The sequence below is a fragment of the Psammomys obesus genome, unplaced genomic scaffold (genome assembly GCF_907164565.1).
Source record: "Psammomys obesus unplaced genomic scaffold, mPsaObe1.curated_primary_1811, whole genome shotgun sequence".
Taxonomy (NCBI): domain Eukaryota; kingdom Metazoa; phylum Chordata; class Mammalia; order Rodentia; family Muridae; genus Psammomys; species Psammomys obesus.
The window spans coordinates 901,099-927,704 of record NW_026590468.1 but is presented as its reverse complement, the minus strand read 5'-3'; the positions used below and the strand labels follow the sequence as shown (position 1 = coordinate 927,704).

General features: G+C 41.4%; 1 protein-coding gene across 2 annotated transcripts in view; it reads right to left on the bottom strand.

Annotated features, from left to right (window-relative positions):
• Positions 1 to 1,133: 1,133 nt before the first annotated feature.
• The window catches only part of Ric3 (RIC3 acetylcholine receptor chaperone), a 53,652-nt gene continuing 28,179 nt past the window's right edge, over positions 1,134 to 26,606 (bottom strand). Inside the window, exons 2-6 of one of the 2 annotated variants that reach the window (XM_055607433.1) lie at positions 23,044 to 23,270; positions 22,420 to 22,492; positions 19,527 to 19,620; positions 15,685 to 15,833; positions 1,134 to 5,744 (exon numbers count right to left, since the gene is read on the bottom strand). In XM_055607433.1, coding sequence (XP_055463408.1) covers positions 5,305 to 5,744; positions 15,685 to 15,833; positions 19,527 to 19,620; positions 22,420 to 22,492; positions 23,044 to 23,270 — 983 coding nt within the window. In that variant the 3' untranslated portion in view covers positions 1,134 to 5,304. The remainder of the gene's footprint in view (positions 5,745 to 15,684; positions 15,834 to 19,526; positions 19,621 to 22,419; positions 22,493 to 23,043; positions 23,271 to 26,606) is intronic. The other variant, XM_055607434.1, reaches the window with a different exon arrangement.

Below are 26,606 nucleotides of genomic sequence, written 5' to 3'. Positions count from 1 at the left end.
ACCACTGTGAATTATGTCCCTTCATTCCACGCTCTTTCTCCCACGGTTCTGAGCAGGGGACTCCCAAGGAAGTGTAGTGTCAGTCTCATTGGAGGAGGAACTGAGATGTGCATCCTTTCGAAAGAGCATGGTGTAGTGATGGTGCCTTAACAATCTTGACACTAAGGGGAAGCAAGCAAGGAAGGTGCATGTCTATGGAAGACAGATGTTGGAAGCCAAGATGTGTGCTGACAGGCTGGAAGAGAACTTTTGGTAAACCTACTTTTTTCAGTGATAAGGCAACAATGTTAAAAAATGCTTTTGTTGTTGTTTTCTCCTTTTCTGGAAATGGCAGGGTATTTGCCTCAAAACTTTATGGAGAAGTAGTTCTAAGTTTAACAAGCAATAGGGATGACTGCTCAGATGGGGTCTGTAGGAAGAAGCTGTCCACAGCTCTGCTCTGCAAGCACAACACCCGTCTCACAGAAGGACAGCCTGGTTTCCTCTTATCGGCAGCCCTGGAGTACCCTTCTCTGTACTCCTTGCCCCAGCTACAATGTCCTCACAGGATTTCAGGATGTCAGGTGCCATCAGAGCATGCTTTCTTGTGGTGCCTAGCACTGTGACTCGGGCCCAACTGCCCTGCAGAGTTGGGACCTTACACTGCCCTAGGCCCTGGCTTATAGACCTGCTCTAGTCTCCAGAACAGGCTATGGGATAGATTTTTATTTCAGTTTATGGACACCTGCCCTTATTCACTTCCAGTTTGCAATTTTCTGTCATTTCAAGATCTTAAGAAGTATTGTGATGGGTCTGAGTTTTCAGCGCAGAGGCGAGTTGGTCTAGAATACAACTGCACTGAGCAGCTAGAGCATTTGAGCAAACTACGTATTCTGTTTCCTTACCTGCAAGATGAAGGCCTATCAAAGCTTGCTAGAGAAGTTAGAGTTAGTGAAGGTCAATCCTTGCTCTCATCACTACCTTTCCTAGGTCATCACTGTGCCTTCTTTCTTTCCTAAGAAAGACATTGCACCCCTCTCCTCTGTTCTCCTGCCCCTCCTCCCTCACTGAGATCCAGGTAGAGCTGGAGATGAGGCTGAAATGTAGGTCTATAGAACACCTCAGAGGAGCGTAGAAGGAGACATAGCTCCAGCCTCCTGGACCCTGCACTGATGACCGGCTTGGTGAGGATAGGCAGCATTTCTCTTGCTGGGAGCACACTTAGCCAGTTTTCATGCCTAGAACATGTATGTCGATTTGCACATGACTGTCTTTTCCTATTTTGGAGTGGTCAGACATTTTATTTTTGTTCAAAATTATCTGGAGTTTTAGACAAACTTGCAAAACTGTGCTTTTATTAAGTGACTTTTTGAATAAACTTTTTGGTATTCTGAAGCAAATGTATTTATTTATTGGTATGTGCAATGACAAACTTCGTATTTTCCCATAATGACATCATGTATGTTATAGAATTTAGTGTTTGTCTAAGTACAGACATGTATCAACAAATTAAACTTGAACTGTTTCACTGCTATGTCCTTGTTTTTTCATAGAGGGAGAAAACCTTTCTCTCCTAAAAATGTTCTTCATTCCATTCATTCCTAGGTGCTTCAAAGGCTCAGGTGGGTAATAGCAACAGAAAAGGTCCAGAACATGTTTAGAACCATCGACACAAAGCAACACTGTCTTCTCCTGTGGTGCCACATCCATTATTGGGAAAAAATGAGGTTAGAAGATACATCCAGGTCATCTGGGTCAACTGGAGGAACTGGCTGATAGTTCTTAAGTATGTGGCCCTTGTAGACAGAACTGGGCTGTAGGGCTCAGAGTGGGAAAGGCCTGGCTTGGAGCTGGGACTATTTAAACAGGACTTTTACATTGTGGGGATCTTTTTCAGTCTGTGGTGGATTTGAAACCAAGATGATGGAAGCCTGTAGTTGCTGCTTAAAGCAGGCATCAAAGTTAATTATCTGCTTGAAGGGAGCCATCACAAAGTCACACAGACTTGGCCCACAGATTTGACCAGGCCTATAAGGGGGACATGATTCCTAGTCCACTCACAAGAAAAATGATACCATATGAAGTGAAAAAATAGTCCATTTTCTTGATACTAGAAAGTGTTGTAGACATGCTAATAGTTAAGGAAGTTTGTGTTCTTCCTGATTACTACCCAATAGGTGGCACACAAAATATTCTTTGTGGATGCAAACTGTCTAAATAATGGGGGAATTTAAGAGTAGATCTACTATCAGTGTTCATTTATTTACTTAGATAAGTGTCTTTGATGTAAAGTATTTCCTACCTGAACCATGGCCTGGCTCCTGTAGCCTCAGCATTTGTGAGGAAGACCATATACAGGATGCTCTAAAAGGGAAAGAGGTTTTGTTTGTGTACACATCAGATTGAAGAAAAATCCTAAATTGTGTAGAATATACATCCAGGAAAATGTTGTTTTACATCTGTTGCCACTGAGAGTTAATCTTGATTGCCAACTTTATGGGACTTAGAATCACCATGGAAACACACCTGTCTATGAATGTGTTTACAAGAAGCTTTAGTTAAGGAGGGAAGACGCATCCTTACTATGGACAGTGTCATCCCACTGGCTAGGATCCCAGATTGAATAAAAGGGAAAACAAGTGAAATGCTAACAGTCGCCTCTCTGCTCCCTGTAAACCAGCCCTTATGGCATATGCTGCCGTGAAGGACTGTGCTCAAGCCATATCTTCTTTTTGCACTGTTACCTTTGTTAGGTATTTCTGTCACAGCAATGAGAAAATTTAATATTAATTGTGCCATGAGTATTAAGTTCTTTTTTTTCCGAGTGTCTTAGTGCAGACCATAAGTTATTTTACCACCTATGTCTAAATATAAAGAACATGGTTCCCACAGGCCATAATTTTTAGAGGCTAAATCCACCTCTACTCCTCAGCACACCTGCCAGGCCTAGTCCCTGAGGTGATGCAGCACTGCCTGTGTTCCTACTATAACCAGGTTAAGGGCTCTTCTGGCTGATCACCACCTGATTTACCAAGCATGGCCCTAGGTGATGTACAGTGGCTTCTTAGGCCAGTTACTGCTGTGGTTCCCCAGAGGTCACTGCAGACCTGGCAAGGCCTTGATGAAGTCTGCAGCCCATAATATTGAAAAATGAAGAGCACAACAATGAAAACCAGGCCCTTGATATTGCTCACCCTGGGTTGGATGGATATACATGTAAAAACCATCATATCCAAAGGATACAATTCTGGAAAATAAAAAAAAAATCTATATTCTAAATTACTGAAAGGTATATTAAAATTTCTGGTATATCCAAGCAAATATATTCCTATATGTAAGCCAACATCTAGAGTGGCAATAACCATGAGGGATTGGTCCTTCTGGCAAGAACTGTTTCCATAGCTAACCCCAATAATAAGAGTTGGCTTTGTAACACTTTTCACCTGAATATCCATCTACACACCACACTGTACTTGCTAACTTGTACTCTTTCTGACAACATGTTCCTTTTCTTCTTTGCCTATGTTCTCAGCACGCCACAAAATCTCTTCTGAAATTTATTGATACTTTGGCAAAAACATTCCTGTTCTTCCATGCTCCTGTAATTTTGGATTCATACTGTAATAGAATGGCTGTCACAAGATATGTTATTATGCATGAGCTAGTCATGCTGCCAACACCTTCCTTCCAACCCTGTGAGACCTGTGTTTTTACTACCCTCACTTTACAGGTGTCAAACCAGCCTCAGACTAACTGAGGACCAATTCAAGATTCTACAGCCACAAATAGGAATTCACAATCCCGAGCCTTCCTGTGGTCCACAATGCATCTGTCAGACTCCCACATTAAACTAAAATTCTTCAGGGTACAAATTCACTTAGTACTCAACATGGGGCACTTATCCAATGAATGAATGAAAACAAAACAAGTTCTTATCTAATAATGGAATCATATCCTATGAACAAAAATTAGAATGAATGACCGGGGGCTATCTTAAATCAACTTCTCATAAATGAGAAGAATCACACAGAAAACAATTCGCCAAAACAAGAGAACCTACATTGCTTTTTGCACTTAGTGTTAGTTATGTTGAGACCATCTTCAGTACATGCTCAACTGCATTCTTCACAATTTCAATCAAATGTTCCACACAGGGACTGATACAGTGCAGTGTTTTTAGACTCAATCTTCAAAGGACTTCTCTAGTTCAGCTAACACATAAAGCTTTGCAGTAGCTGGCAGTATCTTAGTGTGGACTCATACCTTCTGATGGCAGCCAGTATGCTCCTGAGTGATCCAAACTATCTTCCAGCATCATATTCAAGCCAAGTACAACAGAACTTTAAAGACTGTATCCAGCTTCACAGACTTCCTTAATTTTTGAGTCTCCCATTTTATGACTGTGAATGTCCTTGCAGATACGTCACCTTCCAAATTTCAGGTCTTCCATGTAACTGAACTGACTCACCCTTGTTAGGATTCACAGGTTCCATCTTGTCTCACTAGACATGGTGGTTTCCTGGCCACCCGAGTTCCTCATGGAAGGACCACCATACTTAGGCAATCCTGTAGCTTCAACAGCCTCAAACTCCAGCTCTGTAGGACACAAACTAATGCCTGTGCCTCAAATTCCCCGTAGCTACAGAACACCAGAGATATAAAGGTGCTTCTGGATTTGGCAGTTCTATTCAACAGAGTAAAGACAAAGGAATCTAGGGATCAAGGAAATATATAAACAAAATGGTCTCCAAATAGGCCTGTGTGTTCATGCCCTGCCATGCTGGAGGAGCCAGGGTATCTTAGAAGACTGGGGAGAGACTACAGCTCAGTCTTGCTGTGCTCTGGGCGTCTCATCCTTACAATCGAGCATGCTCTTCTCAGGGGACCACTCACAAGTTCAAGGCCCAAAGAATAAGGCATTTGGGAGTCTTAAAATCTTCATTCTTAAAACCTTACATCCTCAATATCTGCTAATCCAGTGCTCATTCTCAGGTAAATCATCTGTTGCTCCTATGAAGGTCAGATGTTTGTGTAGGTGGTACTACCTGCAAGCACATCAACCAAATATGTTTACTGAATGAGTTAGTTTTTCTGATATGGAAAGGCATGAAGAGAAAGGTGATCTGTCCTGTGTTCACACTAATGGCTACTTTACAAGGTGACAGGTGTGCAAGCACCAGGAAGGATAGACAATATCCATGGTAGTGGCTCAAGAACTATGACACTGAACACAAAGAGGGAAGCAGAGGGCACAGGGCCATGGATGAAATCTAGGAAAGGTATCTTGGGAACAGAGTAATGGATACTTCCCCAAACAGGCTGCTTTCACTCCAAACCCTGGGGGTTGCGCTTCCTCAACATGCTACCAATGTGTGTGTTAGCAGTGCTGATCCCCAACCCTTCATTTGTAAAGTCTTGGGGCCAGTCTTCTTTGGTGGCTTCCTCTTGCTCACTGTAGCCATCTGCACTGAAACCAGCATTCTCTGCCAGGACAGCAGGATCCTCTTCTTCATGAAAACAGCAGGAGCACGATTCTGGTTTAGGATCACACAGGGTAACAGAATTATCTTTTTGGGCTCCATAGTCAGAGGGCAAATGATCCCAGCTCAAGTGATCTGATCCTTCCTCTTCTATCACTCCTATTTGTTCAGCTATTTCTTCAGCAGAGGGCTCTTCTGGATCAGGGTAATCCACCAGGATTGTTTCCTTCCTACGCTTGATACCATCCGAGAGGTCGTATATTGGATAAGTCTCTTCAGGGTAACCTAGAGAGGAAAATAGCACAAAGTCTTACAAAGAACATCTTTGAAAATAAATAGTGCCAGGATCAGAGAGGATTTCCTGGCAACAGCATCCTATCCTAGCAAATCCATTCAATAAATCTCTAAGATGGTTCTAACAGTCCTCAAGTTTCACTTGAACAAATTCCTACCAGTCTGGCTGACTGTCCCAGTGCTCTGTGAAATACAAACCAAGACAGGGGAAAATCCTTTGTAAGTAAAGTGCTTGGAGTAGAGGTAAGTCTCACCCCTCATATTTCTGAAACTGATAAAGATTAAGCAGACAGCATGAGCCTTCAGCATTTAAAAAAAAAAAAGTGCCAATACCAGATGGAAAGGGGCTTAGCTATAGGCTAGTGTTTACAATTTCTATTTGAAACCATTTCCAAATCTTCTGCCATGGCTGGGGCTGGGGCTGGGAAAAGAAATGCTAAGCCCTTTGAAAAATAAACCATGTTGCTTTCTACTTATTAAAACAACCAAAATAGTCTGTAACTGTCGGTAGCAGGGGCAGGTTAGCAAGACATGATCATGACCCCACAGGACAAGAGTCGCATTTTCAGAGACAGAATTCTCATTATTGGCATCTTCATTTTAACAAAATGGAACAAAAGGAAAAAACAACAAATAGGTAAGGAAAATTAGTAACACTAGCACCATATCTCAGCTATGATGATGAGAAAGAGGCTATGCTGCCAAATAAGGAATGCAGTGAAATAAATCTGTGTCAGCCAAGCCAAGCCCGAGCAGCAGATGGGCTATGCTGGAGCTCATATGGCAGTGCTGGCAACTGCAGGGCTCACTACACAATATGGAAAGCTGGAGAACTCAAAATTCATTTGCACATGGATGATAACTGCATATTCACCTCCTAAAGATACCACTTTTTGCCCACCAACTATGAAAAATAGTAATCTTCTGGTACAATGTGAGGTATCTAGAGACATTTTTACAACACTTTTTATTATAAAAGTCACTCAAACTTGGCAAAATTTTTGAAAGAGAGTAGTATAGCCTTTATTTTGTTATGCTTTTCCTACTAGTTTTAATTACAAGTTTTAAAAGAAAACACAATTCACCCAGAATCCTACCACTAGTAATTTGTTTTCCTCAGGCTATCATATATAGATAGTATTTTCCTTTTTAATAAAGAAGGATCATATTGAATATATATTGCTGTCCTATACTTTTGCATTTAATATGTGTCATGGATATTTCCCCATGTCATATAACTAACATGATTTACTATTCTTATATGAAGACATTTGACCAGCTTCCTTTTAACTTGTCCCCACTATAAGCTATGTGGCAGTGAGAGCTCTATATAAACCCAGATCACCTACCACAATTCCTCAAGATGGGCTTCTACAAATATGGAGAGTAGGCCAAGAAGAACAGTCACTAAAGACTTTGTATCTTCACCAAATTATTCTGCAGAAGAGTCATATAACATTTTAGTTCTCCCAGATATGTAAAAAACTCCTGCTTACTAATCCCTCAGCAGCACAGACATAAATATCATAATCTGGCCTATGCAGCCTTCACTCCTAGGATTAACTGTGGACAGAGTGCTAGCTAAAACAAGGGTGTAACCATCACTGTGATTTGAGTGTTTGTCCCTCCCCAAAACCCTTGTTGAAGCTCAATTCTCCAAGTTATACATTAATGGTATTTTGAAGGGAGTTTTTTTTTAGGAGGGGATTAAATTGGGTCTGAAGGTAGGTTCCATATGATGGCATTCATGGATCTGTAAGAAGAACTGAAGACATCAAGCTTGCTCTATCAGGCCAAGTGATGCCCTCTGCCATACAATGGCCCAGCAAGAAGTCTGACCAGATGCCAAGTGGATGCTGACAGCATGCTCCTAGGTCCCCAGATCATCAACTAAATACACCTCCATCCTTTATAAGTGACCTCATCTGGTATTCAGTTATAGCAATAGAAAATGGATTGCAATAGTTACCCAAGGCCTTCACAACCTCAGGGCAGGGGCTTGCTACTTAGATCTCAACCACTAATTTTTCAAGAGAAGTCCATTTGCTTGCTTTAGTCCACATAATGAGCAAAGCTTACCTTTGCATTTCGATGACTACCTGCTTTGGTGTAGGAGGGAAGGCAATTAGACTCAAGCACTAGGCACAATCCAGCAGCCCCAGGATTCAGTAATCCTGGCCTTCACAGACCCAGGCATCAGGCCTATTTTAGCACAAAGTCCCAGGGCAGCCCCTTGACCCTAGTTATCATGCCTATACCTAGCAATATCTACATTGGCCACCACAGAAATAGAGTCCAGGTCTACCCAGCAACAAGTGGGCTTTAGGTTCCAAACCAGCCCTGAACCAGTTAGCAAACCCAACCACAGCTTCTAGGTCTGGCCAGAGTCCAGATACCTCCAGAGTCAGAAACCAGGCTGATAAATGCAGACATGGGCTCCATATTTACCCACTGCTGGTATACTCCTGACTCTCCACAGTCTCATGGAATTCAGTACCTATGTTCATTTCAGTAGATGTGAATATTAAAGAAACACACAGCATCAAGCTTCTAGATCACCTCTATGCACGACACAGTCCCAGGACCTAAAGGTAGGCCCACAGGCTTTCTGATGCAGAATAGGCCTCAGACTGCCAAGAACTTTTAGACTCAAGGTTCCAGGCCCATTCCAACTCCAGGTCATCCCCTGGGGGGATCCAGACTTTAAGCAAGCTGCCTAAAGATACAAATAAAACAACAACAAAATCTAACCAGAAAGGAAGACTGAAAGGGACTGAAAAGAACAAAGAATCTACAAAAGAACCAAAAACAACTATCAAAATAACAGTGAGGGGCTAATGAGATGGCTCAGTGGGTAAAAGCACTTACCTTACCAAGCCTAATAAGCTGGGTTCCACCCCCAGGACCAACATAGTGGAAAGAACGAACAACTTCAACAGGCTGTTCTCCTACCTCCACATGTACACTGTGGTACACACCCACATGCATAGGAACACACACGCACAAACACACAAATAAATGCAATAAATATCTTAAATGACACTAGTAAGTCCTTACCTATAAACTGTTACATTGAATATAAATGGGTTAAATTTTCTAATCACCAGAATGGCTAAATAAATTTTAAAAATAAGAAGGCCCAACTCTGCTACTTATGAGACATTCATTTCAACACTAATGACAGAGTGAAAGAGAAGACATCCCATATAAATGGAAAACTAAAAAAACAAGTATAAGGAAAATTAATGTTAAACTCAAAACTCTCACTAATGACAACACCTGAATGCTGAAGCAGCTCATGTCAAATGACTTTACTTACTACTTTAAAACTTCTTTAAAAAATATAAGCAAACAACAAAGATTCACTGCTTCTGCGAAAAACACAGCAGTTCAAAACATGAGAACCAAGTTAAGCAAATTATATAGCAGCCACTAATAAAATAGTCAACACAGGAAATAGGATTTAGCATGTCACCTTATCCTCTTATCCCTAGTGACATACAATAGGATATGGAGCAAATGGAAAACAGAACTACTGTAAACAGAAAGGCATGATCACAAGATGAAAAAAAAAATCTTTTTGGCTTTTCAAGACAGGGTTTTTCTGTATAGCCTTGGCTGTCTTGGACTAGCTTTGTAGACCAGGCTGGCTTCGAACCCATAGAGATCCACCTGCCTTTGCTTCCCAAGTGCTGAGATTACAGGCATGTGAGACCATGCCTGGCACATGACAAAAAATTTATACCCAGGAATAAAAGTCACAAGATCATGATAGACATAGCTGAAAAACAAATCCAAGTATTAAAAGTTCACACTGAAAAATTCTCCTGTAACAAAATACAAATGACAAAGAAATGAAAATTCTGAGAAATTGTGGAGGTTGATCAGTGTACCCAATTTTGAATTACTAGACTGTGAAAGCAAAGTAAAATATATCAAACATTAATTAAAAAAAAAAAAAGAAAGAAAGAAGACATCTATTCACTGAGGGAAGGCTCACTAGCTGCTGAACAAAAATAGTATAAAAACACATTCATGTATACAGAGGCAGAACCAATGACTGTGACCAAATTCAGATTTTTAAATATAAGATGAAAATAAATTCCCAGACAGAAAGTAAGCAGCTAACTAAAACAAGGCTAACTATTGAGAAAAGGGATCAGACCAGAACAATATTTCTTGTTTTTAATCAAGTGAAAAGAACAGAATGGAGAGTTTTCAGACTTTTTTTTATATGTATTAGTGTTTTGCCTGCACATATGTCTGTGTCATCTGTGCGCCTGGTGCCCAAGGAGGCTAGAAGACTGTGGGGCAGGTAAGCCACATGACCAGGGAAAACCAGAGGAGCCAGCCCAGAGCAAGGGTTAGGTCTAGATGTGTCCAAACCTGGAAAACCAGCAAAAGTGTAAGAACAGCTCCCTCCTTGTTCTGGGCCTGCATGTTCCAGTGCCTAGTGGACCTCTTCCACTCTTGAGGTAGTCAGGTAGCCTGGTAGCCAGATTTCAGGTTAAACTTCCTATTTCCTCATAAGGACATGTGCAGCTAACACCTGGAATTCCTCTTCATGCAAATGAAACATTCCCAGCACCTCAGTCCCAGCCAGTGATGTACACTCACCCTGAAAACCTCTACCCACTCCCCAAGGTTTATATAGCCCTTATCACCCCACCCCACCAGAATAAAAGAGAGCTCTTCTAGTGAAAACTGTCTCAGAGAAGGCTTTTTCTCTGGCACGAACCACTGGATAGATTCTGCTTACCCACCCATCTACCCAGTTAAGCTTCATTTTCCCAGTCCATCCTGGTGTGCAACAGTGACTGTATGTCCCTGAGGGCAGAATCAGAACCAAAGCTGGCAGAAGAGGGCATCAGATCCCTTGGAACTGAGTTACAGATGGTTATGAGTAACCATGTGTGTACTGAGGATTGAATCAGGTCCTCTGGAAGAGGAATCAGTGCTCTTACTCACTGAGTGCCCAGCCCTGGATTTTCACATTTTTAAGGAAAGGCAAAGTCATGAATTTTCTAGCAAGATGAAAACTACATACAGATATCCCAGTATTCTAAACGTAAGGCACTTTACATGGAGTAAAAATACTTGAAGTGCATGTGTCATCTCTACATCACTATAATGAAATACCTAAGATAAGTAGCTCATAAAGAGAAAGGTTTATTGTGGTTGAAGGTTCTGGAGATTCTAGCCAAAGACTGGGCATCCCTTTGCTTTAGGCCTCTGGCAGAAGCAGCCCCTTACAACAGAAGCAAGCGGCAGCACCAAACTGCTTACATAGGCCAGAAAGTAAAGAGGAAGTGATTGGGGTGCCACACATCTTCCCCTTTGAAGGCACCCACAAATAGAGCTAAGGCCCTTCCCTGAAGCCCCACTTCCTAAAGGTCTACATCACAACAGTTGTAGCTTAGGTACCAATCCTTCAACATGTAAACATCAAAAACATAGCAGGACATTGTCTTGACAAATAAAAAAAATTCATCAAAAGTTAAATTCAGCAGCTGTGAAGCTGGATATAGGAAAGTGGTAGCAGCCTTGGTGCTCAAGCCTGTGAACCAAGCTACCTAGGATGCAAGGCACAAGGGTCACAACTTCAAGGCCAGACTTCAAGGCAAAGTAGTGAAACCCTGTTGCAAAACAAACCTTTTAAATGTGCTACAGATGGAGCTCAGTGATGAAGCACTTGTCTAACATGCAAGTTATGTTCAAAGACCGTAAGTCCAATTTCTAGTAGAAAAGGAAAAGTAATTAAATCATATACAAACATGTAAGCCTAAAATCAGAGGCAAGAGGACTGTGAGTTTGAGGCCAGCATGGACTACATGGTGAGAGCTTGTCTCAGAAAAAGGAGGAAGGGAAAAGGATAAGAGAGGAAAAGAAAGAGGGAAAGGGTGAATTGTTAATATAAAATAATCAATCATTGGTAATATAGTGAGAAATATAATACCATGGTTAAATAATACTTAAAGCAGAAAAAGCACATGTCTTTAATGTTAGTTTAGTACATCTAAACTTCCATGTGGTCTCAACACAATCTACAAGGCAGGTAGAAAATGATGGGGAAAGGAGTAATATTTGGGAATAAGGTTGTATAATAAAGATTTACAAGCTGGAAGAAAAAAGAAATTTCTTTCATTGATTGGTGAGGTTGAAATACTTTCTCACAGGTTTAACAGCTGGCAGCATTTTTTTTTCTTTTGTGAACTGCTTATTTGTGAGGATTTCAGTGACTTCTGCATTAGTCACAGAACGTTATATATTTAACCCATCAACTTGTTTTCATCCATATTTGCTATAGATATTTTTCAGCCCAGTGTTAGCTTTTAAAATCTTATATTATCTTAACTACAGAAGGTAAAGGCTTTATGTATGGAAAGCTATCCTCCTAACCTTTCTGTTATAACTTCTTGTGAGATAAGTACAGACTGACATGTAGTTACAAGAAGCACAGAAATCTCAGGTCATTCCAGTTTCTTCCAGGGGTAGCATGAAGAAAAATATAGCATAATATCATAACCAGGATATCCACATTAGCAGGATAGGTGCTAGGGATATGCCAAAACCATTCAATGGAAAAAAGACAGCATCTTCAACAAATGGTGCTGGTCTAACTGGATGTCTACATGTAGAAAAATGCAAATAGATCCATACTTATCACCCTGCACAAAACTAGAGTCCAAGTGGATCAAAGACCTCAATATAAAACCAGACACACTAAACCGCTTAGAAGAAAAAGTGGAGAAGAGCCTTGACCTCATTGGCACAGGAAACAACTTCCTGAACAGAACACCAACAGCATAGGCTTTAATAGCAACAATCAATAAATGGGACCTCCTGAAACTGAAAAAGCTTCTGTAAAGCAAAGGACACTGTCATCAGAACAAAATGACTACATATAGATTGGGAAAGGATCTTCACCAATCCTATATCTGACAGAGGACTAATTTCCAGTATATATAAAGAACTCAAGAAATTAAACAGCAACAAATCAAGTAATCCAATTAAAAAATGGAGTACAGAGCTAAACAGAGAATTCTCAATAGAGGAATATTGAATGGCAGAGAAACACTTAAAGAAATGTTCAACGTCCTTAGTCATAAGGGATATGCAAATCAAAAGGACCCTAAGATTTCACCTTGCACCCATCAGAATGGCTAAGATAAAAAACTCAAGTGTACTGCTCTTTTTTAAACTCCATTTTATTGGAGTTCCTTAAAGCTTCTCCCTTCCACCCACCTTCCACCAACTCTAGGTGGGAGAGAGAAGGTTAGTAGGGAGAGGGAGTGTAGAACCCTTTACTTTTCCCAGCTATTTAGAATCAATGGGTTCTTTTAGGGCTGTATCAATCTCCATCAACAGCAAACTCAGCCAGCAGTCTCCTCTGAGCTGCTGTGCCCTGTTTCTCCACCTCTCCATCTGTCTGAAACATTGTCTCTGGTCTCTCCAAACTGCCACTCGCTACACTCCACCATCGCATGCCACACTTTCTCTTTCTGGGCTCTCATATTTATACCTCAGAGCCCTACACCATACCCCTCTCCGTGCCACATGTGGCAGGCTGGCCATTACCAGCTGTCAAAGACCATGCCCTGCATGAGAGAATTATCAGCTGTGGACAATCTAACACCGAATCTAAAATCCCACACTTGAGATTAAAACAAAAACATTTACATAACATAACTGAGCTTTTAAAAGAAACCAAAACTTCCACTACAACTAATCTGTTATCTAGCTCCACAACCTGGCCACTTAAAGAATATTATACATACAGAATCATATCTTTTTTTAATAAGCTTCTACCCTTTGCTCAGCAAAATTCTCTGCATGTACCAATAATCCATTTGTTCTTATTGCTTAGTGGTATACTATGGAATGCATATACTACCATTTAACCATTCACCTGCTGAAGTACAGACTCTAGTTTACAGGTATTAAATAAAGCTGTTATGAATAGTCATGTACAAGTTCTACATTTATTGGGGATAAATATCAAGGCTGCAACTACTATATTGCACAGTATTTGCATGCTGGGTTTTTAAACAAACTACTGTGTTGTTTCCCAAAGCATCCTATTGTGAATTAATACAAAATGTCCCTTACATGCTATATTTGGTTCCCAGCTGGTAGTTCTATTTTGAGAGGCTATGGAGAAGGTGAAGCCTAGTTGGAGGAACAGAGATTGCTGGGGATGGGTCCCTGTGTGTATATTACCCCTTCTCTGCTTTCTGGTCCTTCCCTGTTATGAAGTGGGGTATTCCACTCCGTCTTCCCTGACATCAGCAAGGCAGGTAATTTGGTCACAGAGACAGAAGAGTAAGAAATACATATGCATTTTATTTTATATTTCACTAGTGATATATGCATTATAGTTTCTTTGTATCCCAATCTGGTGCTCTTAGTCAGTCATTCTGAAAAGTATGGAGAAGCATTTTTTTTTTAAAGACACTATTTGACTATTCAACCCTGTTTCCTGAAATTTGCTATATAGATCAGGCTGGCCCTGAACTCACGGATATCTACCTGCCTCTGCCTCTGCCCAGGTTAATGGTGTGCACTACTACACCTAGCTGTCTTGTTCTAATTTTAATTTGCATTTTCTTTGAGAAAAATTACGTTGAACATGATTTAATGTGCATATTCACAGTCTGTATATCCTCTTTGGTGAAATGTCTGTTTATATCTTCTGCACATCTTCAAACCCTACAATACAAGTGGTGCACAGTAAGTCCCGAGAAGGGAAAGGGGGCCACTGAGCAATTGAGTTAAAAACATAGACATGAAAGGTCAGAGACAGCTGAAAAGTTAGAATTTGCTGAGATCTACAGAACTTCTTAGGTAAGTACTCCAGAGACATGCAGAGGGAACCTCACGTTTGAGCTGAGTACTGACATGGGAAGAAACAAGATGCCACGTAAGAACACCCTAAGCTTACACACAGGTAGGAACAATCTGTGTTCTACTATCCAGAGTAGAAGACTTGTGAGACACGGGGTTCAGATGAAGTGTAGTAAGGCTAAATCATCCCTCAAGTATGCTCTAGAGACATCTAACAATGACAACAAAACACAGGTCTTTGAAAAGATGAAAGTGACTGGCCTCTGTCCAGTTGATCAGGAAAGTGAGAGGAAGAAAAAGTTATTAGTATTAGAACAGAAAAGTACACACACTCCCCTTGTGTCACAGACATTAAGTAGGGAAGATTATGAACAGATTCTTCAACAAAGATACACAGTTTGCAAATAGCACATGAAAAAATGTTTGGCATCATAGTCACTAAGGAAATGCAAATTTGAATTATGATTACAATACCACTGTAAACTCATTAGAATGGTTAGCATTTACAAAGATAGTACATTAGCAAGAACATGGAAAAACTGACCCTCAAAAGCTGTTAGTAGAAACGTACAGCCACTTTAAAGTGTCTAAAACACTTAAACATGCATTCACTATAAACCCTGAAATTCCACCCCAAGCATATACTGAAAGAGAAGCACAATATACCTAAAAAAGCCTTTCATGCAAACTTCACAACAGCTTGGATCCCTTACAGTTCAAAACTAGAAAGAGCCCATGTTAGTCAACTAGTGAGTAGATTAACAATTTATGATATATTTGTATAATACTGCCCAGCAATTTCAGAAAGAACTTTGCTACACTCAATATCGCACATGAATCTCAAAAACATTAAACAACACAGTGCATCTGCAATACAATCCATTAACACAAGAAAAGCCAAAAGCAGCTCTGTTGCTGCCAGAAGTGGAATGGCAGGGCTTTCTAGGGTGATGAAGTTGTCCTATCTGAGGCTATAGTGTAATTACCAGTGCACATTTGCCAAACTTTTCCAAAAACTGATTTTTAAGAAAACTGGTAAAATCTCCCTTCTGGGTGACAGGCAATAAAGAAACAAGGGGCATTTTACCTTCCCAGTCCTCCATGTAAGGTGCTTCCTCGGCTTCCTTTTCTGGAGTAGATGTGTCAATCAACTTGCCTTCTTTCATGACTCTGGTGATTTCACGGAGCTGATGCAGTAATCGTTTCTCTTGGTCGGAAGTCACAGTCTGTGCCCTGCTGAGAAACATCAGACAATACCAGGCAATGGGGAGAAACTTCACCAGGGTCTGTTTGGCTCCTCAAAGCGGAGGTCTAACAGTAGATGATTATTCAAGAACTGATTCTGGAATGTCATGGCTGGAACTAGAGATCTTAGCTTAATGTTGTGATTTTATAAAAGGGAGATCTCATCTCCAGAATACTTCAAGCGACTGCTTGAGGTTCCAAGATGAATTAACATGGAAACAGGATTGCAGTGGTCTCAGTTTCCCACCTCACTGCCTGATTTCCCCATCTCCTGAAATTTCTCCCAAAGTCTTCTATTTATTTTCTTTACTATGAGACACTTTCTGAAGCAAGATTGTCAAAGAAAATACTCTAGGCCATTAGTCTCAACTGGAGAAAAATACTAGACTGGAACCACATGGCTTATTCCTCTTGTACAGAAGTAAGGATAGAGTCTGAAATTTCAGAGGTAGATAATTCACCACATGGAAGCATGTGGATGAGAAAAACTGAGGAACTGAGATCCACAAAAGGAGTTTAAACACAGTGATTGGTAGTTTGCGCCTTTTTTCCTCCTCCTCTTCTTCCCTGCTCCCTTTCCTCTCCTTTCTTTCGGAACTCCTAAGCAAACACTATCAATGAGCCTGCAGTCCACACAATACTTCATTTCTACAGCTTAAAAACCTCATCTGACTACCCTCACAGCTGTGAATCTGGGCAAGTATGTGCAAGAGCAGCACGAGGCTTGAGGAGAACCACACAGCTGAGAGGAAAACACTAAACACTACATCACACAGAAGGCAGTGTCCTGGACAGAAATCAGAAACCATCCAGTGGAGGATTTAAGAGAACTCCCCATTCTCTCCTTAAAGCCCAAAGCATTCAAGTCGGCAGAGACTCAGGCAGAAAGCCATTCACCAGGAATGGAGACTCCCTCAATGCTGCTCAGTGTAGGTCTGCACTGTGTCCTGCTCTGTTCAGCCTAACAAACTTCACCTAACAGAGGTTTCTTCTTCAAACATTGTAACTGAGGAAAAGGAGGGCTTGCCATTTCTGCCATCCTTGCTGGGAGGAAAAGAAAACTAGCTCAGTTATCTGACTTCCTCTAAGAAAACGACCCACATAGTAAGAAAATTTAGGAGCAGAATAGGACAACCTGCCTGTTTCTAAAAAGCTCTGGCCAGTGATTTTTACATTTCACTAACTGTACATGGAGTATTCTGATGACAGAAAATTGGGCCTCTACTTCCTAATTCAGGAAAAGATGGAAGCCCTTAACAGGACAGCCAGGCTTAGAGAAGCATGAACAGAAAAAAAGTCAAACTAAACCATTCTCGTAACTTTGAAAAAGTGTGTCTGTGCTGCCCATTGAACACTGAGGGCAGGATCACTTCTTCAGAGACAATGGACATTTTCATGGGTTTCATACTGTCTCGGCCTTAACACCCCCAGAGGGCAGTCACACACACACGCATGACAGCATGGCCACAGCCTCGCCATTCATAATGCCTATGTGTTCATTTTGCTAGTTCTCATTTCCTCGCCATCTGTTTTCTTCTACCTCTCTGAAATACAGTCTCTACTTTATCATTTACAAAAGCATACAAAATCATCAATGACTGTTTTATTCCTGAGTCCAGGGGTCTTTATCTTCTAGATTTTGTTCTTTTAGATTTTTCTTACTCTAGAACATCCTTCTGGAACTTCCTGCATTAGCCACAGACACATCTGCATTCCCCCCACTTCTCTAACCATTTCTTTCAGTTCTGACCATGGCCCACCTTCTCCACTTACTAAAGCCTGGCCATCATGAAGGCTCCACTTTTGGACTCTATTCTTGCAGTCATGTTCCAGGAAGGCTGCCACAGTATCACAGATTAAGCCATTACCCTAAACAGAAGATGTCCTAACTCTATCTTTAATTTTTACTTTTTTACCTAGATGTCCATGTTGCCCTATTATTTCCTCAACATTTCCACTTGCAACTTTGTCATCACACTAAATTTCAAATTAACATTAAATTCAATCCCTCAAAGCCAAGGCCCACATGGCCAAGGATCATGAGGAGCTACTTGAACAAGCAGAGCTAGATAATAAATAATTTGTGTATGTCAGATTTCAAAATGCTAGAAAAATATAAGGTCACAGGTGAAAAATAATGTCACCTGACTTTTAACCAAAGAAATCATCAAGTGCAAATCCAAGAGCTAACTACAGAAAGAACAAAACAGAAGGGAATATTAAGGCTAACAGCAGAACATGATGGCCTCAAAGATTTGGTGATCTCATCCTTGCCTGTGACCTTGATCTTACCCAGAATTTAATCTGCTCCTGAGGCCCACATTTCTGTTATATAAGTGGATATTCTGATAGCATCTCAACCATATTCAAAGTGCAGCCCATGTTCGCTATCTCAAAATCCTTACCTTCTTTCTCTTCTGTGTTTTATCTTGGAAGAAAATCTTGCTAATTCTAAAGGCAGAAATTAGAACATTTCACCTTGGTTCCTTAACCTGTGTCTTCGAGTTTGATATTGTTTAATATCAAACATAACATGGAGGTCACTGAACATGTTCATATGAAAAAAATTCTACTAGTCACATCAGGAATCATTTCCATGTTTCTATTCAGACACAGACAGGAAGCTATGATTTGAAGATGCCTACTTTTCTTATATGTAACAAGGATGGGAAAACTAGATATCAGTGATCAAAAAAAAGAGGCAGAGAGCACAAGTAGTTGAAAGAGTCCAAACAGAAGAGGCCAAGGACCTTAACTTGATCAGAGATTCCACAGCTTCCCATGAAGGTGTGGAGAGACCATTCAATATCCTGCAAAAGAGTGTTTAGCTCACCGTCAAGTTCTCCCCCTTCGCCTGTTAGAAGGCACAGTTGAGACTGGCTCTGTCTTGGTACACAGCATCACGTTCTGCTTTTCCCCTCCTGGCTGTTTTAGGTCCCTGATTTCTTAGTTGTTTCCATTTCCATAAACTTCCTACACCTACCTTTTCAGATATTCAGCCAGTGTAGCAGAACAGAAGTGTCCCTTCCTGAGGGGTTAATTTGGCCCTTGACACCTACTTTGCACATCTAATCCTACACTAGAACTGAGTCAATACAAAATGCAAATGCCTACTACGGTGACAGCTGCTCTTTTTGAGATTTTTTTGATTTTATGTGTATGAGTGTTTGACTGAATGTGTGTCTATGCAGTACGGTGTCCACAGAGGCAAGAAGAGAGCAATGGATCCCTCCCCTGGAAGTGGAGTTATAGGCAATTGTGAGCTGCCACGAGGGTGCTAGGAACTGAGCCCAGGTCCTCTGAGGAGCAGCAAGTGCTCTTATGCACTGAGTCATTTCTCCAGGCCCTTGCTTATTTTCTTACTTTATCTCCGAAATTAAAACATTCAATTACTAGGTTTTACTTAAAATTTTATATTAGACAATTAGAGAAAGATCATTCTTAAAACTTTATTTGACCCTACAAGATTTACAAATTTCACAAACTCTCACAATAACTTGTACCACATTTATGCTTGAAAACAAGGGTTCTCAATGATATGAAGATGGATGTTTATTGAGAAAGAGTGCATATATTGCACCGAAGCTGACATTTACATAAGATGAAAATATTTAACCTATACATCAAAAGCAAATGTGTAGATACTCTAAACATAAAATCGAGTCCTATTTGATGAAAACTTACCTCTCACCATTAGGTCCCACTCTGTTGATTAATTTTTCCATGGCTTCCTCTGTCTCTTTTAATTTTTCTTGCAGTTGAACAAGCTCAAAATTGGCTGAAAAAAAAACAAGAATCAACCTAAGAACCTAAGAACCCAAGAACCTAAGCCCTTCTAAGAAATGGCTAGCTGAAATGATCTTTGATAATCCAGGCTTGTTCAGAGACTCAAGAGAAAAGACAGGAGTTTCTCTAACTAATATAGTCAGTACAGACAATGTTTAGAGGGCTGGACACCAGGCTCAGCAGGATACGAGTTCATTTCGAGAATGGTAAATAAATCATTCCTTCTTCTAGAGAGTAATCCAACAGAGCCAAGTGAAGAAAACATCCAGTACTGAAAATACCCTGTAAAGTCACCCCAGACTTAAATGTAGAAGGTAGACTAAGTTTGTGATCCACACAGTGCTTCTGGGTGCTGCACTAAGCCTACACAGTACTAGACTAAAGGATCAGGACTCTTAGGTGAGCCCTGTTTCCCTGTACTTAAATTCTGGAAGTATCTAGGAATTAAGAGTGTCAGTGTTACGTTTTTGTAACAGAAAGTCCTAAATTACGTTTGAGACCTCCATGCCAAAGTTTTCTAACCCTAGTTGTTTAGGAAAAAGAATAGACCATGCTGAGTTTAACTGTCCCCTAGATGCAATTTTCTTGGATAGGGTCAGTAGAAAGTGTATACACACACACACACACACACACACACACACACACACACACACACACAGAAAGAGAGAGAGAGAAACACTAAGATATTACGAACACAACAGAAAAAAACAAATACTCAAAACATGAGGAAAATGAAATGCTGCTTAGTATATAAATGACCTAGATTTGTATTTCATACCTCTCTGTGTAGGCCTGGATGTCTTGGAACTCCATAGAGCAGGCTGGCCTTGAACACAGAGATTCGACTATCTCTGCCTCCTGAGTGCTGGGATTAAAAGTGTATGCCACCACTGCCTGGGTCTAAAAGGTCTTTTAATGCAGTTAGTACCTGTGAAGTGGGTATCAACTACACTGTGTGGTACTGAGGTTATTGTTATTTTTGCATGATTTATAATTAAAGAATAAAACTGACACTTCTATTGCCATTGCTTTATAAAAAGAATTCTTAGGAGTCCATTCCACCATTTGATTTATTTCTGTTTTGATTTACCTGTTAAGATAGTTCTTAACAGTCTTTGTTTTCTACTTTATTATCAAGAGTATATTTTTGTTTGGTTTGTTTATTTTTGTGGTGTGATTGTGTGTGTGTGTGTGTGTGTGTGTGTGTGTGTGTGTGTGTGTATGTGAAGACAACTTTCAGGAGTTGCTTCTTGACTTCCACTCTGTTGAGGCAGGGTACTTGTTGTTTCTGCTGCACTTCATATTCTATGCTAGCTGCTCTGTAAGCTTCTAGATGATTCTCCTGTCTCTGCCTCCCATCTCATCAAAACAATTGGGAATTACAGAAGCAAACTACAACATCTTCCTTTTTACATGAGTTCCTGGGATCAGACTCAGAGAGCACTGTCACCCACCGAGTCCTCTCATCAGTTCAAGACTCCCTACCATCCAGAGTTTTAATTACTGATGTGTGTACCATTACTATCTCATGAAGACACATAGCATCTTTCCTCAGAGATCCCTTGACAATTTAGAATTTCCAGAAAGGATGTGGAATATGACTGAGGCTTTAATGCAACAAAGAACCCAAAAGTAATTCCAAAAGGAGATACAGACTAGGCAGATGCTTCTGTGGCTCATCCTCACTTCATTCTACTGATGCCTTTCTCTTAAAAAAATTTTGATATGAAAATGTTTTTTTCATATCAAAAATGAAATTAAATTAAAAATTTAATTTAAAATTAAAAATGTTTTTAATTTAAAAAAATTAAAAGCAAACAAAACCTTTGATGGGTGAGGTGGTAGAGAACTTTAATCTCAGCACTCAGGAGGCAGAGGAAGAGGCAGGCAGACCTCTGCGAGTTTGTACTACACAGTGGGACCCTGACAAGATTTTTTTTTCACAGCTGCGGGCCATGAATACCATCCAGACTGCTACAAGCTCAAGAGTTCGTAAGTGTTCCTCAAGCCATCCAGACATGATTCCCATAATGCTTTTGACGGTCCCTTCTTCCTAGATAGTGCCTTCTCACAAGTTATTTTTCCCTCTGTGTGAAGTTTACGTGCGTGTGCCCAGGCAGGTTAGTGTGCAGGTGTGTACAAGATGACACACAGTGTCTCTTCTATCATTTTCTCCCTTATTCCCTTGAAACAGGGCCTCACAGTAAACAAGAAGTTTACCGTGTTGGCGAGGCTGACGAGTCAGGGAATCTAAGGGTCTGCCAATGTCTGCTCCCCAGTGTTGGAGTTATGGACATGTACAGCCCTCCCTGGCTTTACCCATGAATGCTAAAGATTCTAACTCAAGTCTCATGCTTGCTTAGCAAGTGCATTACCCCACAGATTATTTTTCTTGGCATCATTCTAATCTATAAATTCTTAGAGAAAAGGACTGTGCTATATACATTTATTTCCCCTGACAGCACAGAATATTCTGCTTGGGTACCATTTCACAGCACATTTCAAGATTCTAAAGTAATGCATTTCCTCTTTGGTTTTCCTCCAAGAAATAAACACATTTGCTACAAATATTTTGAAGTCTGTGAGTGAAAAGTAACTAAGCCAAATGATGACCGTTACTTTGTTACTATGTACCAAAGTATTCTACGTGCTTTTTGCAGTATTAGCCCTTTAAGACCCAATATCCACACACAACTCTTAAGAAATGCTTTTGGGACATACCGCAGGCTCTCCCCCTGGTTGTACTCCATTTCAACTCAGTACCACTGAATACAAGGGAAGGCACACTTACTAATCTTCCTGTGGCTGTTTCCGGGTGGGGCAGCGGAGCAGTTCCGATCCTCTGCAGTTTTCCCCTTTGAGAGCTGAGGATGAAGGAGGTACAGCACATCAACAGCAGCTCAGAACCTCAAAGTCACGGAACACCTCATGTTAAATGGAAAAAAAAAAAAAAAAAAAAAAAAAGCTGGGAGACAAAAATTAAGTCAGAAATCAAACCAAGTATGAACATCGGAAAAAATGTCTTTTTAGAAGCCACTGAAAGAGTCAAGAAGGTAAAAATGATGGAAGCAAAAATCAAAGCTCCTCAGAGTAGCTTTATGGTCTATCGGCTTGCAAAGATGCCTAGTCTTTTGTTGTTTTTCTTTGAATTATGGTGCTAATTGGATTATGAACTAGAAGATCCAAGTTCAAACCTTGGCCTTACATTTTAGTTGTAAATCTATGCTAAGATTTCTCACTGTAAAACTGAGAGGATAGTGATCCTAACTAGTTCACGAAGAGATGATAAGGCTTTTGAAGAGATGATGTATTTGAAAGGGCTGTGTGACCTTTCCTGGGATTTATCAGAGGCAATGATTTTTATTACAATGACATTAGATTTTCATTGACATATGTATAAGACAATTCCACTTACCTTAAACAGAATGTACAGTATGTACAAAAAAATCCCAAAGCCATAGATTGGAATGATCTGTCCCATCAATCCTCTTCCACTACCCCCTCCTCCAGTACCTCCACCTGCTCCTTTAGCCTTTGCAAAGGCCTCTGCAAGGTGAGACCTCTGGAAACGAGCCCCTGGCATCTGACCATCTGAGGGTGCTGAGTGGTGATGCATCATTGGTGGAAATCGGCCCAATTTTCCTGAGAAAATTAATTAATCAGCTTTATCTCTTCTATTTTAATTACATGGATAATGCATTCAAACATTTGCATTGAAGTTCAAATAAAGAATCAACTCAAACATGTTTAAGAAAAAAAAAACAGGGACTTGATTAGAGAGATGGATACATCATATGGATACAAAGCATGTTGCAGTACTCTTGTTTACTAAACCCATTTTCTTCTTTCCTCTGGGTCCACAGCTAAACTATGTTTCTCAGCCTCCTGTAGAGTTAAAGGTAGCCATGTGACAGAGCTTCAGCCAAAGGAACTTGGCCTATAAAACTTTGCACAGCCTCAACTTCATGATCTTTTTTTCCTTCTGTAGGATGAATACTAATGCTGCAAACAGTAGAGCCTTGGTTCCTAAGTAACTGTGGCACAGGCCTCTGAGAGACCAAAAGATTAAAAATCAGCTATTAATATTTAAGGCCTGAACTAGCTGGGTGGAGAAGTCCAGTAATGCCCTGAGGGGAAGGACCGCCTTACTGCATTCTTTCCCCACCCACTAGAGATACAGTTGCTAGGAAACTGGCCCATCCCCCCCTAGGGAGGGACACCAGTTCATTAATGATCTGGGGACCTTCCTATAGCAAATCAATTCAAAATGTAGCATTTTGACCAATAGATGCTTGCCTTGGGCATGCTGGGAGGGACCAGAATCTTTAAATCACCCAACTAACCTGAGCAAAGGGCTCTCGGCTCCCACCACTTCGGTGGTGGGGGGTGTGGGCCCAAGCTGCAGTTTGTAATGATTTATAATAAAAAGAACCTCATGTATTTACAGCGGAGTCTAGTTATTCCTGGTCTTTTTGGGGTTCATGAACTGGGCAAAACAACCTCCACTGCTGCTACCCTGCTAAATCAGAGACATCTGGTCCTATTTGTGTAAGTGAGAAACAAGCTTCTATAGTGTGAAGGCCATTACATACTTTGGAATCTATCTGTTACAGTGGTTACCCACCCCTATCTAATACAAAAGGAAATGTAATGTAGCCTCAGGAGAGAACACAACCAGAAACTGGAAAGCTATTAGGATTCAGGCCAGCTACTTTCACATTCTGGCTCAAACTCTCTCCTCTCTATGGGACCATAGCCTTTTCCCTTTGTTTCTTTGTTCACATCTTCAATGTCTTTCTTCAGATAACTCCTCTAATTTCTTTGTGCCCATAGCAGAAGACAGTCATTCCAAACATCTCAATTTGCAACTCCTTTGAGAAACTAGCTAAGACCAGCCCTGATTTCAAATTCCTTGGAGGAAGACTGAGTACACAGCTGGGGAAGGAGGCAAGCATCCCCTTTGAATCAGTTACAGCTGAGCTGACAGTATTCGTACAATAGAAACAGAGTCAAAAGCTCAACCTGGCAAGAACTTAGAGGAGATAAAAGTGTTCTTGAAAAAACAGTTGGAGTAACAACATTATTCTCTCTCTCTCTCTCTCTCTCTCTGATTTACTTGTGTAATCTTCCTGAATATATGCTTATATGCCAGAAGAAGGCATCATATCCCATTATAGATGGATGTGATTGCTGGAAAATGAAATCAGGACCTCTGAAAGAGCAGCCAGTGTTCTTAACTACTGAGCCATCTCTCCAGCGGGGATAAGACACAAAAATACAGAGCACCAGAAAACAGAAAGACCTTAAGAAATTGGCTGGATTTGACTTCAACAAAATTAAGGATTTCCATCCAGTACAGAAGACCAAGAACGGCAGAGGCGGGGCAAGATGGCGGCGCCGGGAGGACTCTCATTCTGAGGAGCAGCACAGCAGGATTGGCACAGTGACCAGCAATCAGAACTCGCGGCCATAAAACACAAGTGATTGTGTTTCACAGGTGAGAGGATACCCCACGGTGGGGGATTCAATCAGCTTTAACTCACCCGGCTAAACCACGGAAGAGATCCCGGTTCCGCCAGGCACTTGGTCGCCAGCCCATAGCTACACGCCAGCGCGATCTGGTCACGGTCCCAGACTTAACTGTGGGCCCACAACACCATAGACTGGATTTCCAGGTCAAGAGATTACCCCACAGAGCAGGAAACAATTTGGACCGACCTCAGGTTACCCAGACATCCCCTGGAAAAGACTCGGGTTCCGCGGGTGCCCCAAGAGCCAGCCTGGACCCAGAGCCGGGACACAGCGCCTGCACGGAGTCCTGCCTGCACGCCTGATTCGCCGCCTCAGATAGAACTGTGGGCACCAGGGCACCAGGGCACCAGACTGCGTGTCTCTGGCAGGAGGAAACCCCCAGCGGAGGGGGTCAGCAGCTCTAACGCTTAGGACACCCAGCACCAAAACACTTCCTGGACTCACACAGACTCTAGTGCAGGCAGGAGCGCTGTGCTCTGCCGCCATTATTGAGTTCCCCTAGGGCACTGGGACACACAGCTGCATCCTCAGACCTACAAAAGCCAGAGAACCATTACAGCAGCCCTCAGATACTGTGCCAAGGATCAACCAGTTATCCCTAGCTAGACTGTCAAAACTGTGGGAATCCCTGGTCCTTCAAGAGGGCTGCACCCACAGCGTCTGGACCAGAGCAGTGCCTGCAGCCGCCATCCCAGACAGAGACACACAGCTTCTGGTCCAGAATGAGACACCCAGCCTCCAGACCAGAGCAGTGCCCCCAGGCGCCAACTCAACCTAGGTGCACATTCTCCAGGTCCAGAGCGGAGCAATCAGCCTCTGGCCCAGAGACTTCCTGAGTGCACCTCTCACTTTCCCAGACAGAACTGTGCACCCCAGGATAAGAGACTGAGTTTCCCTGTTGGGAGAAAACCCCACAGCTAGGGAATCAGCAGGTTCTTCAAGAGGACTGTACATGGAAATTTAGTGAGCAGCAGCACACTAAATTTATAACAAGAAACCCAGCAGTGGGGCAGCTGTCTTGAGAAATTCTATGGGTAAGAGGAGATCCCCCCCTGCCTAACATAGACCACAGCTACTACTCAGGGCTATAAACCTGAGGTGAGCAGTGGCAACTCCGGAGAAACACTGGCCATACAGTGACCATAACCAAAAAGCAGAGAAGGACTCCTTCAGGAAAAATCATCTTCCGGCCAACGGGATACTCCCTACCTCAGGACTCCAGGAAGCACAGAAACTAACAGCCAAAACCTAAATCAGCCCAATGGGTAGAGGTCAGCGTAAAAGCTCAACCAACAAAAGACAGAGCAATATGGCATCTCCAGAACCCAGCTGTCCAGGGGCGAACAGCCCTGAACAATGCAGCATAATAGAAAATCAAGAAGATGACCTTACATCTATGTTGATGAAGAGGATAATAGAGGAGACAAATAAAATACGTAAAGAATT